Here is a 15,680-nt window from a genome sequence, read left to right as displayed (position 1 = left end):
GCGCCTGCACAAAATAGGAGCTCAATTAAAAACAGAATTAGCTGGGCGCGCTGGCTCCTGTAATCCCAGGCTTTGGGAGGCCGAGATGGGCAGATCACGAGGTCAGGAGATCGATACCATCCTGGCTAACATGGTGAAACCCTGTCTCTACTAAAAATACGAAAAATTAGCCAGGCGTGGTGGCGGGTGCCTGTAGTCCCAGCTACTGGGGAGGCTGAGGCAGGAGAATGGCGTGAACCCTGGAGGCAGAGCTTGCAGTGAGCCGAGACTGCGCCACTGCACTCCAGCCTGGGCGACAGAGCAATTCTGTCTCAAAAAAAAAAAAAAAAAAGAAAAAGAAAAGAAAAGAGAAGAAAAAAAACAGAGAATTATTGCAAAATCAAAACCCACCAGGGAATAAAAATAAGGGAAACTGAGGCAGAAATCCAGCTGTGCCTTTGGGATCTACAAGTGTGAGGGGTCAGCAGTTATGAGTTCACCTTTTGGGGTTGGATTCAAAGTAAGGAATATAAGCAAAAAAATACAATTTCAATGATCTTTTTTCTTTTCAAAAAGCAGTTATCACATTTTTAAAAAATGGTGATACTTCCAGAAGAATATGACACAGTCTCTATGTATGAGCTTATTGGAAGTCTAGGTTAAATGAGTAACTTCCTGAATGACGTGAAAAGTGATGAGGCTCTGGCATTCTGGAAAAACTTGATACAAATTGTACATTAAAGCAATTCCATGGAATGATATTTAAAAGTTTAAATGGCCACTTAGTCTAAAAGATTTTAGCTTGAAACTAAATGAGTATTTCTTATAAACATCAAAATCCCTGGCATAACTCAGCTTTTATGAGACACAAGGAAGCAGAAAATTCTGAGTTTTATGTCAAACCTTTTGTGAACAAGCAAGTAGGAAAAATGAAAGGGAGAGGGGACAGCTGAGACTTTCATTCAACATCTTTTATATGCCACACACTAACAAGCCATGACTTTTCTCATTTAATAACTCTACAAGGCAGGCACTATTTATTTCCATTTTCCAGAACAAAAAAATAAAGCTGAAACAGATTGACTTGCCCAAGATCACAGTTAATAAATTACAGAGGAAAATCTAATTCCAGGTTTATTTGATTCTAGAGCCTGCATACTTTTAATTTACCACACTTGCCTCTCCAGCATTCCTGGAAATCCCCTTGATGAAATATATTGCTCATCTTTAAAAAAAAAAAAAAAAGGCAATAATAAGGCTTAAAAGGAAGCAGGAAGTAATAGGAAAAACTAAGTAATTCACAAACTATTAGGTTGAATCACATAAAATTGCTGATATTTGACTTTTTTTAACCCATAAAAGAAGCAGTTTCATATCCTTCAACCTCATGCTATGGTATTATTTCTGTGGATAAAGATCACCATGACAACTCTATTAATAACTACTCCATCACTCATCTGTACACACCTTTACTGATTAAATTTCACATCATTTCAGTAACAGTTTAAGACAGGAAGGGTTTTACACATGAGGAAGAGCAGATTTGGTAACCCTACCCATTTTTCAGAGCAGCATTTCCCTTAGGAAAACATGTAAGTTTTTTTAAAGGCTCCCATCTGTCCCTGACTCCCTGCCCCTTCCATGTCCCACTTTCCACATCATGTTCTGTCGAAATAACTTTTTTTTTTTTTTCTAAAAAGAGACAGGGTCTCGCTTTGTTACCCAGGTTGGAGTGCAGTGGCATAATCATAGCTCAATGCAGCCTTGAACTCCTAGGCTCAAGTGATCCTCCCACTTTAGCCTCCCAAGTAGCTGGGTCACCATGCTGGGCTGATTATTTTAGTTTTTGTAGAGACAGGGATCTCATTGTGTTAACCAGGCCGGTCTCAAACTCCTGGGCTCAAGCAATCCTCCCACCTTGGCCTCCTAAAGTGCTGGAATTACAGGCGTGTGCCACTGCATGCAGCCTAAAATTACTCTTGAATTTTGCTTCTACAGTTGGCTTCTAACTGGTCTCCCACACTTCCAATCTATTCTCCAAAGGTTTTTTCCTAAATGCAAACCTGGGCTGGGCTCAGTGGCTCACACCTGTAATCCCAGCACTCTGGGAGTCTGCAGCAGAAGAATCACTTGAGGTCAGATGTTCAAGACCAGCCTGAACAACACAGCAAGACTCCTATCTTTCAAAAAAGAAAGAATTTTAAAAATTAGCTGGGTGTGGTGGCATACACTTTAGTCCTAACTACTTGGGAGGCTGAGGTGGGAGGACTACTTGAGCCCAGGAGTTCAAGGTTACGGTGAACTATGGTTATGCCACTCACTGCACTCCAGTCTAGGTGACAGAGCAAGACCCTGTCTCTTAAAAAACAAACAAAAAGCAAATGTGTCACTTATCTGCTTACAATTTGCCATCTCCAGCCTAATCACATTGCCTCCCCAAAATGCTATGTTGAATAGAACCCACTTCTCTGTGTCATGCACCTCTGTGACTTTATCCCACCTATTTTGTGGCTGGAATGGTTTTTTCACCCCTTTTCCCCATCCCTTACTTGACATTAAACAGGCAAATTTATGCTTTTCAAGGCTTAATTCAAATGTCACCTCTTTATGAAACTATGCCTGACTCTCCTCTGATAGCCACCAGTTTTCTGTGCTCTCACAGCAATTGGTACATTTTTCTATTTTAAGACTTTCAAATAGTGCTCTGATTAGGTGTTTCTGTGCCCTTAAAATATTGACCAGACTGTATCTTACTCTTAGTAACATCAGGATGTTGCATAACACTAGATGTACAGCAGGTATTACCAGTCAGAACCCAAGGGTCCTCAGTACTGAGTCCCTATGTTATATCTTAGGTTGGGGAATGAGGGAAAAAGCATACAGGTTGAGTGCCAGAAACAAGGGTGCACTCTTCCAGAGCATTTCCAGAGTTCTTTTACATTGAAGGCATAAGTTGGGGACTACCTGAACTTGGATTTATATTTCCATTACCAAGGCTTATTTCATTAGGGTAAACAGTGTTTATGAGCACTATGTATAGATTACATAAGAGCATTTGAATTTTATATTTTATACAAATATCTAAGATGGTAGTGGGGCACCTAGAAATCAAATTGTCCTTTGCTACAACCATGAAATACTGAGACATTTCATTCAATTTGATAAACAAGAGACAATTTACTAGCTGAAAATATATGTATGCAATATAAAACCACCAGGAGCACACATGGCCACAAAGACAAGCTGTTAGATCAAGAACATTCATCCCATCAAATATTAATATTGTCATAATGCTTCTTCAGTACTTTTAAAGTTTGGTAGCAGGTATTAAAGTGTTAAAAATCTTTATAGAGAAGAAACATAAAATTGACAAAATTTGTTCTACTAACTTGGGAAAAAGATCATCAGTATCTGATTTTAGCTGTGGGAACACATTTGTCTAGTTTGTGGAATACTAGTGTTCTATCAGGGAAAGTTTGAAAAATAAGCTCTTAGCTTAACAGAAAGCAGTCATACCTTTACTCAAAGCAAAGGATCACTAAAAAAAAAAAAAAAAAAGTGTGACTTTAAACAAGTCTGTAGAAAGAGAAAATTTTGATTATAATTCATTAAATTCACTTTTTTAATGTTTTTGGGCTTTCAGATATGGTTTGCGTAGCTCAGTAGGGGTCAGTAATTTTCCCAGACTCCTAGAACCAGATGGGCATTTTCCCTTTCCCCACACCCTGGCTGGTGAAGTCCTGTGTGGTAGGAGTCTATCCCCACTCTCTTATAAGGGAATACAGTGTTAACTCACAAGAGGATGCCCAGAAAAGGCTGAGGTTTCAGCCACTTTCAAGCTCAAGAGGTCAAGATCACAGATCTAAAAATCACAAAAGCTGGAATCAGGGACTCTAGCCAATAAAATAGCTACACCCAGTAACAGGGTGGGTGGGTTAGACAGCATTTATTTTCAAGATGTACTGGAGATAAGACTGATGTGATATTTCAATTTCCTATTCACTTGGAGAGATAGGCAGTGTATCTGCAACATATCCTGACTCATCTTTTTTTTTCTTTTGAGACAGAGTCTTGCCCTGTTGCCCAGGCTGGAGTGCAATGGCACGATCTGGGCTCACTGCAACTCCTGCCTCCTAGGTTCAAGCTATTCTGCTGCCTCAGCCTCCCGAGTAGCTGGGATTACAGGTGCCCACCACCATGCCCAGCTAATTTTTTTTTTTTTTAAATTTTTAGTAGAGACAGGGTTTCACCATGTTGGCCAGGCTGGTCATGAACACCTGACCTCAGGTGATCCACCCGCCTTGGCCTCCCAAAGTACTGGGATTACAGGCATGAGCCACTGTGCCCAGCCCTGATTCATCTTATATAGGAAATATTATCATAATGTAGGAGAGTGCTGTCTTTTTTCTCACCTAACATTTTTTCCTAGGCACATCCCCACAGTGCAATTTAGTCCACACCCTAGTTATCTTTATGACTATATGCATCATTCATTTGGTCACTCAACAAATATTTATTAAGCATGTGCTATCTACTGGGTACTCTGGTACAGACTATAGACACACCACCATTGCTTGTCAATACTCATTTTGGAGCATCTTGATCATTTTTCATTTTTATTATTAAAAATATTAAATCTTTGGACTTTTTTCAGTAGCCTCTCAAAAATAGCATTAGCAGTGAAGAGTCTGACCACGTCCAAAAATTGTATAGAAACTGTTGTATGTGATTAAAATTAAGGCATAGGCTTTAATTTTAAAATTATATGTGAAATTTATGGTTAGGCTACTGTAGTAGACCATGTTAAGGATGATAGAGTCTAAACCAGGGCAATGGCATTGGAGTGGGGGAAAGATTAGAAAAATATTGAGGAAGGGAAAAAAATGAGTCTTGGTGTCTGATAAGATATAGGTATGAGGGCAGAGTTAAGGATGATTACTGGGTTTCTGGCATAAATTACCAGAGAACACAGTAGAGGAACAAGTTAGGGGAACAAGATAAATTCCATTTCATTTTGTTGTGCCCATTGGTAACATCCAGGTAGATATACCCCAGTTGATTTACAGAGTTTGTTGAAGAGGTAGCTGTAAAAACACAAGGCTTTCCTGCTCCTTGTTTATGGCAATAAGGATATTTTTAAAAATATAAAAAACAAAAATAAAATGTATGGCTTTTTAGTATGGATTTTAAAGCCAGAAAGCCAGAAAGTCAGTTAACTGAATTGTTTCATTTTACAGATAAGGACGTAGGCCCAGAGACATCTGTCTGTTTTCACAAAGCTACTTAGTGAATTGAGAATAGATTTAGAAAAATTCATTCAAGACTCTTTCAGTCCACCATGCTGCATTCCATTTGTGTATTTTGTTAGTTTTACAACTGTGATGGTTAATACTGAGTGTCAACTTGATTGAAGGATGCAAAGTATTGATCCTGGGTGTGTCTGTGAGGGTGTTGCCAAAGGAGATTAACATTTTAGTCAGTGGATTGGGAAAGGCAGACCCATTCTTAATCTGGGTGGGCACCATCTAATCAGCTGCCAGTGTGGCTAGATAAAACAGTCAGAAGAACGTGAAAAGACTAGACTGAGGCCGGGTGCGGTGGCTCATGCCTGTAATCTCAGCACTTTGGGAGGTTGAGGCAGGTGGATCACCTGACATCAGGAGTTCGAGACCAGCCTGGCCAACATGGTGAAACCCCATCTCTACTGGAAATACAAAAAATTAGCTTGGCGTGGTGATGGGCGCCTGCAATCTCAGCTACTCGGGAGGCTGAGGCAAGAGAATCATTTGAACCTGGGAGGCAGAGGTTGCAGTGAGCTGAGATCATGCAATGGCACTCTAGCCTGGGCAACAAGTGCAAAACTCCATCTCAAAACAAACAAACAAACAAAAAAAGGCCGGGCGCGGTGGCTTACACCTGTAATCCCAGCACTTTGGGAGGTCGGGGTGGGCGGATCACAAGGTCAGGAGATCGAGACCATCCTGGCTAACACAGTGAAACCTCGTCTCTACTAAAAATTAAAAAAAAAAATTAGCCGGCCGTGGTGGTGGGCGCCTATAGTCCCAGTTACTGGGGAGGCTGAGGCAGAAGGAGGCAGAGCTTGCAGTGAGCCGAGATTGCGCCACTGCACTCCAGCCTGGGTGACAGAGAGAGACTCTGTTTCAAAAACAAAAAAAACAAAAAGACAAGACTGGACTAGACTGGCCTAGCCTTCCAGCCTACATCTTTCTCCAGTGCTAGACTCTTCCTGCCCTCGAACATCAGACTCTTAAGTTCTTCAGTTTTGGGACTCAGACTGGCTTTCCTTGCTCCTCAGCTTGCAGACAGCCTATTGTGGGACCATGTGATCGTGTGAGTTAATACTTTATAAACTCCCCTTTACATACATATCCTATTAGATCCTATTAGTCTGTCCCTCTAGAGGACCCCAACTAATACAATTATTCCACATACAATTATTCCAAAATACATACAATGCAAATTTTTCTCAGAATCCTATAATTATATACAGAGCCCAGATAAAAGACACAAATCCCACTTGCATTCTTTTGTCACTGCGTGACTGACTTCTCAGAGATTCTGCCATTGCTAGATGGAGAAAATAAAAGAGGAAGTGGTCAGATTGTTAGAAGTGACTTTTGATCACAGTGAGCGACCCCTAAACATCACACGGTTACTGTAACCTGGATGCACATATCTCTGGGCTCATTTTTAAAGAACCAGACATTTGATTGTCATTCTGAAAGCAAACAAAGCCAGTATGTTCATCATAGATATCTATCACATGAGGAACATGGGTTACGACAGTCACGTTTAGCTAACAATAGTTGATAGGCAAAAGTACCGAGAGCTTACTTTAAAAAACTACACAACAGGCTGGGCACTGTGGCTCACACCTGTAATCCCAGCATTTTGGGAGGCCGAAGCGGGTGGATCACCTGAGGTCAGGAGTTCGAGACCAGCCTGACCAACATGGAGAAATCCCATCTCTATTAATAATGCAAAAGTTAGCTAGGTATGGTGGCAGGCGCCTGTTCTCCCACCTACTCAGGAGGCTGAGGCAGGAGAATCGCTTGAACCTGCAAGGCAGAGGTTGTGGTGAGCTGAGGTCGCACCACTGCACTCCAGCCTGGGCAACAAGAGCAAAACTCCGTCTAAAAAAAAACAAAAAACTACACAACAAATAGTTACAAAGGGGTCAATGATACCTGAATCAAATAATTCTCAAGACATGAAGATTCTTTTAAGTCAGTTACTGTGTAAAATGAAGACCTAAATTCTGAGGGAAGTATAAAGATAATGAGAACATGGTTCAGTCTTCTCTGTAAGGTAAGGAAGGTCAATGCAGGAAGAAATGGAATGAATACTTACTGATGAGCATCTACTGTGTGCCAAATATTCGTAATAAATACATTATATCATTTCATTTTCATATCACCTCTGTGAAATACACGTTAAAAGCACCTTACAAATGAGGAAACTGAGGTACAATTTATTAGGCTGTGGTGGCAATGTGTGACTAGTTATAAGGGCTTTAGTGTCAGATGCCCTGGCTTTATATCTGAGTTCATCTCTTACTATTAAGCCTTGAATAAGTGACTTAACCTCTTGTGAGACTGTAATCATCATCTTTAAATGACGATATTAACAGTATTTGCCTTAGAGTGTCATTGTGAACATTGTAAATGTCACGGAAAAAGCACTCATGGTTATACCTAGCACAAGTAAGCACTAAGTTAGCTATTTACCACTGCCTGAGACTACATAGCACATAACTAGCAGATGTGATTCCATACTTTCCTAATTCTAAACTGAACTTCTGCATCATACCTGGTTACTTCTGTAGGTTCCTGAGATCCTGGAGGTAGAGAATGGAGCTGGGGACAGGTAACATTGATGGTGTACTGAGAATCTGGGAGAGGAAAGTAAGGCAAGGGGCTGGTATCCCTAACCGTTTTGAGGACAGCATTCAGAACTGTTAAAAGACAAACTATAATTTTAACTCAATCTTGATTTAAGAGAAAGCCTATACATTATTAGCTGACTGGAACATTCATCAATGTGGAAGGAACAAGTCACAAATAAAACTACTTGCTTTACCCAATACATAGCAGAAATATTTCACCTCTGATACTGAGTTTCTAAAGATAGTATATTTTGGTTCTCTTACCTTTCTGATATCCCTAAAATGACTTTTTGTCTCCCACATTATTTCTCACTTCATTAGAAAAGTTTCTGACAGGTAGCAAAATATCACTATCAACTTGGCATTTTGTTGTTGTTGTTTTTCTGAGACAGGGTCTCACTCTGTTGCCCAGGCTGGAATGCAGTGGCATGATCACAGTTCACTACAGCCTTGACCTCCTGGGCCTTATCAGTCCTCCTACCTCAGCCTCCTGAGTAGCTGGGACTATAGGTGCATGCTACCATGCCCGGCTAATTTTTGTATTTTTTGTCGAGACAGGGTTTTGCCATGTTGCCCAGGCTGGTCTTAAACCCCTAGGCTCATGCCATCTGCCTGCCTCAGCCTCCCAAGTGTTGGGATTACAGGTGTAAGCCATCGTGCCTGGCCTGAAGTTGTTTTTAAAAGAAGAAAAAGCAAGTTTTCTATTAGTAAGTAAAGAGCTTGATGTATCTGCCAACTATATTAACTTCCTTCTCTTTGTTCTCATTTATGAATTACCTTGCAAATAGAAAAATAGCCAGGTGCAGTAGCTCACGCTTGTAATCCCAAAACTTTGGGAGGCCAATGTGGATGGATTGCTTGAGCTCAGGAGCTTGAGACTAGCCTGGGCAACATGGCAAAACTCTCTCTACAAAAAATACAAAAATTAGCTGGGCATCATGGCATATGCCTGTGGTCCCAGCTACTCGGGAGGATGAGGTAAGAGAGGTGGAGGTTGCAGTGAGCCGATATCGCACCACTGCCAGACCCCGTCTGAAAAAAAAAAAAAAAAAAAGGCCAGGTGCTGTGTCTCACACCTGTAATCCCAGCACTTTGGGAGGCCGAGGTGGGCAGACCACGAGGTTGAGATTGAGACTATCCTGGCCAACACGGTGAAACCCCGTCTCTACTAATAATATATAAAAATGAGAGAGTGGGGACTTCCTGCTTCGGAGCAGGAATCTTCGTTGCGCCAGCGACTAAAAAGAGAATTAAATATGGGTGATGTTGAGAAAGGCAAGAAGATTTTTATTATGAAGTGTTCCCAGTGCCACACTGTTGAAAAGGGAGGCAAGCACAAGACTGGGCCAAATCTCCATGGTCTCTTTGGGAGGAAGACAGGTCAGGCCCGTGGATACTCTTACACAGCCGCCAGTAAGAACAAAGGCATCACCTGGGGAGAGGATACACTGATGGAATATTTGGAGAATCCCAAGAAGTACATCCCTGGAACAAAAATGATCTTTGTCGGCATTAAGAAGAAGGAAGAAAGGGCAGACTTGATAGCTTATCTCAAAAAAGCTACTAATGAGTAATAATTGGCCACTGCCTTGTTTATTACAAAACCAATGTCTCGTGACTTTTTTATGTGTACCATACTTTAATAGATCTCATACACCAGAATTCAGATCGTGAATGACTGACAGAATATTTTGTTGGGCAGTCCTGATTTAAAACTACGACTGGCTTGTGGTTAAATGAATATGTTCAGTTTTTGAATTTTAATAGTAATTCCAATTCAGTAAATGCTATCACTGTTTACCCTTTCTAAAGATATGATTAGACTTCATTAGTAATGTTCAGCTTTTCACAAAGATGGTGAGTGCCATCTTAAAACTTACTGGAGATTGGTTTTATATTTAGATTTATATAGCTGGTTATGTGAATATATTTAAATACTGGGGAAATTCCTTCACTGTCTCAGAACCAAGCAAGATTCACCTGTGTTTTGTGTTCATTTGCCTCTTAAAGGCAAGAGTTGAAGATAAATAAGGTAGCAATGTCTAGAGTTTTGGCCTTAACGATGCCAATCTAATTATAATTCTCTGTATTTAAAATGGTTCCTTTTACTTATTGAAAGGCATTTTAGTATGGTTTATGTGTAATATTAAAGATTATTCAACACTTCTCACATCTTATAAATCTATAAGGTCATATGCTTTTAAAATAGTAGCAAGTTAAACTTCACTCTTGAATTCTTTACAGTCTAAGTCAAACTAAGTTATAATTTAGGATTGTCTTTAAACAGCCATTCAGAAACATAAAACTGTAGAACTGTGTATTTGTGATTGGGAATGGTGCTTTTGCCAACTTAAAAGGATTAAAGTAGCGGAGATACACACAAATTTTAAAATTATGTGTGATCACAAGACTAAAGATAATTAAAAAGAAAACCACAAAAAATATATATATGTGTGTGTGTCTGTGTGTGTGTATATATATATATATATATATATAAATTAGCTGGACGTGGTGGCACACGCCTGTAGTCCCAGCTACTCGGGAGGCTGAGGCAGGACAATTGCTTGAACCAGGGAGGCTGCAGTGAGCCGAGATTGTGCCACTGCACTCCAGCCTGGTGACAGAGCCAGACTCGGTCTCAAAGGAAAACGAAAGTTAAAAAAAAAGAAAAATAATCTTGCTTTTTCTTAATTTTTTTTTTTTGGATGGGGGGATCTCTTTGTTGCCCAGGCTGGTCTTGAACTCCTGGGCGCAAGTGATCCTCCCACCTTGGCCTCCCAAAGTGTTGAGATTACAGGCATAAACCACCATGTCCAGGCTCCTTTAAAAAAAAAAATTGAAATTTGTTTTAAAAGACAGGGCGTCTCACCCTGTCACCCAGGATGGACTACAGTGCCACAATCATAGCTCACTGCAGCCTTGAACTTCTGGTCCCGAGAATTTCTCCTGATTTGGCCTCTCAGGCACATGCCACCATACCAGGTTAATTTGTAAATTTTTTTTGTAGAGACAGGGCCTCAACTATGTTGCCCAGGTTGGTTTTGAATTCCTGGCCTCAATCCACCCTCCTGCCTTGGCCTCCCAAAGTGTTGGGATTACAGGCGCCAGTCACCACACTTGGCCCTTTTTCTTCTTATAAAACAACTCAAAGTGCCAATCACTTCTAATTGTAAAATGAAAAATCACTGCATAGAGCTCCCTCTAGTGTTGTGACAGTGCAATGTAAGCCATTTACATTGTAAATGTAAGTTTTACAGGTTTATCCACATTCAATACATTAATATATTAAGCTTTCATTTGGTATTGAACAATGTTTATTCCCTTACCAGACATCATGGTCCTAATTATATGGTGTCTTATAATGTGAACAGCTACTACTCTTGAATGTATATCCTAAATAATAGGGTGTAAACAGCTTCTCTCAACAATGTGCTGCTATCCAGTTCAGTTCACATTACATGCACAAAGCTAATGAAATGCTAATGAAGTAAACAGTTTAATGTATCTGACAACTGTGTTAACTTCTCTTTGTTCTCCTTATTTATAAATTTAAGAAAATAGCAATGTGAGGCAATCTGATTCCCACAAAAATGGCCTGAATATGTCAGGCAGGCAACTTTCTAACAGTATCAACAGAGATATATTCTAGGATGTACACAGGCATAATTCCTTCAGATTTGAAATGTGATACTGGTTGACTGGGATTACAACACTAATATCATGAACACACTAAGTCACTTTTCCTGTCCCATATATTGCCAATAGGTCATGGAAAAAGGATTCCCTGGTAAAGTAAGGTTAGGATATACTGGGTTAAACCAAACTAATCTGCTTTCCTCTCAGAATCTCTGGTATGCTAATGTGCATCATGAATCTCCAGTGCAGGACAGTTTGAAGCTTTTCCCCAACTTATTTGACTATGGAATTACTTTTTCACTCAGAATATCTAATGACATCTAAGGAAGCTAATGTTCAGTAAAACAGAGTTTGGGAAATTATGATCTAATCCAAACAACGTTGCACCGGCTCCTTTGCTCTCATTGCAAATCTCTACCCTTGAATTGACATCCCTTCTCTGCATTTCCAGTATATCTTTCCCATTTGATAGGCCCTGGCTTTTTTCTAAGATCTCAGTGCCCTGGAACCTCAAATGCCCTGTAATCTTCTAGGCTTTTTTTCTTTCTCTTTTTTTTAAAAGCAAGTGGCTTCACAGTTTATGACATCATACAAGGTATCAATCTCTTTATACTCCAAACCAATCATTTCATTCTTATTGAAATAGGAGATGCTGCTTTCAGTTTTTCACAGGCCTTATCTAAGGACTCGTAGGGAATGCAGCCTGAAGCCTAGCTGGTAGACAAATAATAGTCTTAGGTTTAGACTCAGCTAAAAAATCAGACTACCTCAATCACCTCCAATGAAGGTAAAGGCCAAAAGGAAAGCACAATCAGACTCCGGGAAACTTAGCTTGCAAATGCATTTGGAATTATACTGCAGTGTGATGGTACCCAGCCCTGGTACCCAGTGTGAAGTGAGGAAAAGGAGAGGAATGAGTAAGGCACAGAGGCAAAGAGAAAAAGGCAGCTTTTTGAATCCTCTCTAGTTGAATCCTCCCAGTACCAGCTTCAGTAATTGGTTAGAACCAGTTTAATTCCTAACAAACACACCCCAAACTAAGTGTGAATGATTAAAAAATCTATTTTGGATTATCTCTACTCTTCATTGTGATTCAGGATAATTAAGAACAGTATGTCAGCTGGGTGTGGTGGCTCACGCCTGTAATCCCAGCACTTTGGGAGGCTGAGGCGGGTGGATCACCTGAGGTCGGGAGTTCAAGACCAGCCTGACCAACATGCAGAAATCCCATCTCTACTAAAAAAATACAAAAATTAGCCAGGCATGGTGGCACATGCCTGTAATCCCAGCTACTCGAGAGGCTGAGGCAGGAGAATCGCTTGAACCCGGGAGGCGGAGGTTGCGGTGAGCTGAGATCGCACCGTTGCACTCCAGCCTGGGCAAAAAGAGCGAAACTGTCTCCAAAAAAAAAAAAAAAAAAAAAAAAAAAAGAACAGTATGTCTGTTTCAGTCAGGGTACATAATACTTCTTTAAACTGTAGGGCGATCTGTTTTCTCAAGTTATTTTGATACCTTCTCCCTGGAGCTAAATTCGAGAGAAAATCCCTTCAAAACATGATAATGCATTTTTAGGGAGAGCAATGTTTGAATATTAAATAGGTAAAAAACAACTAAGTGAATCAAGGCCTACCTTATTTTATATCATTGAATTTGTAAATTCTCTTAATAAAGCTGCATATATTCACAACTCAGTAATTTAAATTTGTAATAGAAATTTATAACCCAACTAAAAGAAATCCATTGTCACATAACTAAAATTATGTAATCATTTATTTATAAAATAACAAAAATGTACGAATAGATCTGTTTATTGTACTGTGAAAAGGTCTTGGTACATGAGAGAAACATATACTTTGAGGATAGCATTCAGAACTGTTAAGACAAAAGACAAACTATAATTTTAAACTCAATCTTGATTTAAGGGAAAGGTTATAAATTATTGGCTGAAATGCATTCAGCATGAACTCAAATTCTATATAACATATAAGCATGAAAGAGTACAAAAGATGTTGGAGTCCAGTAAGCCCATAACTAAATTAACTGTAAAGCTTCAAGGACTTTTTATTTTTTATATACTAGTTTTCTTCTGTGACAAGTTGATTTTATCTCCAAGACTTAAGGCCATTCCCTGTAAAGAAAAATGAAGATATTTATAATTATTTAAACTATGTACAATCAGTAGGTTATTCCATATTATTAAGCCCCAATTCAATGACACCATTATCAACAATAAAACCAAGGACATACCAAACAGACTCACCAAAACTTTGCTGGGTTAATCACCTTTTAGTGCTAGATTTTCAAGCAGTCACTAGATTTTTTTTTTTTTTTTTTGAGACGAAGTCTTACTCTGTCACTCAGGCTGGAGTGCAATGGCACGATCTTGGCTCACTGCAACCTCCACCTCCTGGGTTCAAGCGATTCTCCTGCCTCAGCCTCCCGAGTAGCTGGGATTACAGTTGTGTGCTACCATGCCCGGCTAATTAGTCACTAGATTTACACCTTGGCTTTCAAAAACTTCTAGAGAACCCATTTCACAAACACCCCATAGGAATCAATCTGGTTTCAGGCAAATATCCCAGAATGAGGGGCCCAAAAGGTGAGAAATTTTAACGAGAAAAGTTATACTTCTATTCAGATAATATTATTGTTATATGTGTATATGCATGTAATGCTAAAAAGATATTACATATAGAAATAATAAAGTCATAAATTCCTCCCCCCTTGTCAGTCCAGAGAGGCTCTCAAAAAAAAGGAATTGTTACCTGACTCTTTGCACGAATTCTTATATGGCCAGTAACAGCAGCATCTGGTCCCTGGTGAATTGGCTTCTCAATGCTGACATTTGCAAGTGCATCTTCACCAAATATGGAACGAGCATAAAGGTTGGCTGCCATAAAGCCACAATAACCAGAAAGGGCCTGGAAAAAAAATTGTGATAAATTCATTACCAGATACCTACATAGAGGCAAAACAGCATAGACGATTTTTTTTTTTTTTTTTTCTTGAGACAGAGTCTCACTCTGTTGCCCAGGCTGGAGCTAGAGTGGAGTGGCGTGATCTCAGCTCATTACAACCTCCCCCTCCTAGGTTCAAGCGATTCTCCTGCCTCACCCTCCCGAGTAGCTGAGATTACAGGCGTGCACCACCACACCTGGCTAATGTTTGTATTTTTAGTAGAGACTGGGTTTCACCTTGGCCATGCTGGTCTTGAACTCCTGACCTCAAGTCATCTGCCCCCCTAGGCCTCCCAAAATGCTGGAATTACAGATGTGAGCCACCACACCTGGCCCCACAGGTTATTTATCACTTAAAACGGTACTTAAGTGGTGGTGGTTACACAATCTTATGAGTTTGTCAAAACTCAACTATACAGGTAAAAAGTGTGAATTTTACTGTGTATTATACCTCAGTAAATCTGACGTTAAATAGTTCTTATTCTGATTTGTATTTATATATTCTGTTTACTTAACGTGCTTGACTGCCTCCCATATCAGACCTTAAGTGCCATGAAGGAAGAGACTACTTTTGTTGGACTCAGTATATGCTAAATAAAGTAATATATAAATTAAAACCTACCTGTTTGGTAGCAGACATTATTTTATTTATAAAATGAATATTATAACATTATAGAAATTTTACATAAAGAAAAAAAGTTCCTTAGTGCTCCAGCTTCATTTTTTTTTCTAGTTTTTTTCATACACACACAAACATAGCAAAAAGTATTAGAGCACATATATTTTAACCAACAATCAGAGCCCACGGAAGAGCTCATGGACATTTTCTAATCCAGTATTACAAATAAACGATTTTAATTTATCTTTTTGAGAGAGTTTCACTCTGTCGCCCACGTTGGAATGCAGTGGTGCGATCGCGGCTCACTGCAACCTCCACCCCCTGGGGTTCAGGTGATTCTCCTGCCTCAATCTCCCAAGTAGCTGGGATTACAGGCACACAGCATCCCGCCTGGGTAATTTTTGTATTTTTAGTAGAGACGGGGTTTCACCATATTGGCCAGGCTGGTCTCAAACTCGTGACCTCAGGTGATCTGCCCGCCTCAGCCTCCCAAAGTGCTAGGATCACAGGAATGAGCCACCATGCGCAGCATAAACTATTTTAGAATGTGCCTCTAGCTGAATGGGGGAGAAGACTGAAAAGA

At 39.9% G+C, this 15,680-nt stretch overlaps 2 protein-coding genes across 5 annotated transcripts in view; one reads left to right on the top strand and one right to left on the bottom strand.

Annotated features, from left to right (window-relative positions):
- Window positions 1-9,077: 9,077 nt before the first annotated feature.
- LOC112605628 (cytochrome c-like) lies at window positions 9,078-10,327 on the top strand. The gene has a single exon (XM_025355287.1). The coding sequence runs from the start codon at window positions 9,142-9,144 to the stop codon at window positions 9,457-9,459; it is 318 nt and encodes a 105-aa protein (XP_025211072.1). The 5' UTR covers window positions 9,078-9,141; the 3' UTR covers window positions 9,460-10,327.
- Window positions 10,328-13,269: 2,942 nt separating this feature from the next.
- Window positions 13,270-15,680, bottom strand: part of COPB1 (coatomer protein complex subunit beta 1) — a 47,747-nt gene continuing 45,336 nt past the window's right edge. For 3 of the 4 annotated variants that reach the window (XM_025355282.1, XM_025355285.1, XM_025355286.1), the window contains exons 21-22: window positions 14,287-14,442; window positions 13,270-13,649 (exon numbers count right to left, since the gene is read on the bottom strand). In XM_025355282.1, coding sequence (XP_025211067.1) covers window positions 13,590-13,649; window positions 14,287-14,442 — 216 coding nt within the window. In that variant the 3' untranslated portion in view covers window positions 13,270-13,589. The remainder of the gene's footprint in view (window positions 13,650-14,286; window positions 14,443-15,680) is intronic. The other variant, XM_025355283.1, reaches the window with a different exon arrangement.

This window comes from Theropithecus gelada, chromosome 14 (assembly GCF_003255815.1).
Source record: "Theropithecus gelada isolate Dixy chromosome 14, Tgel_1.0, whole genome shotgun sequence".
Classification (NCBI taxonomy): Eukaryota; Metazoa; Chordata; class Mammalia; order Primates; family Cercopithecidae; genus Theropithecus; species Theropithecus gelada.
This window is presented reverse-complemented; position numbering and strand designations above follow the sequence as displayed.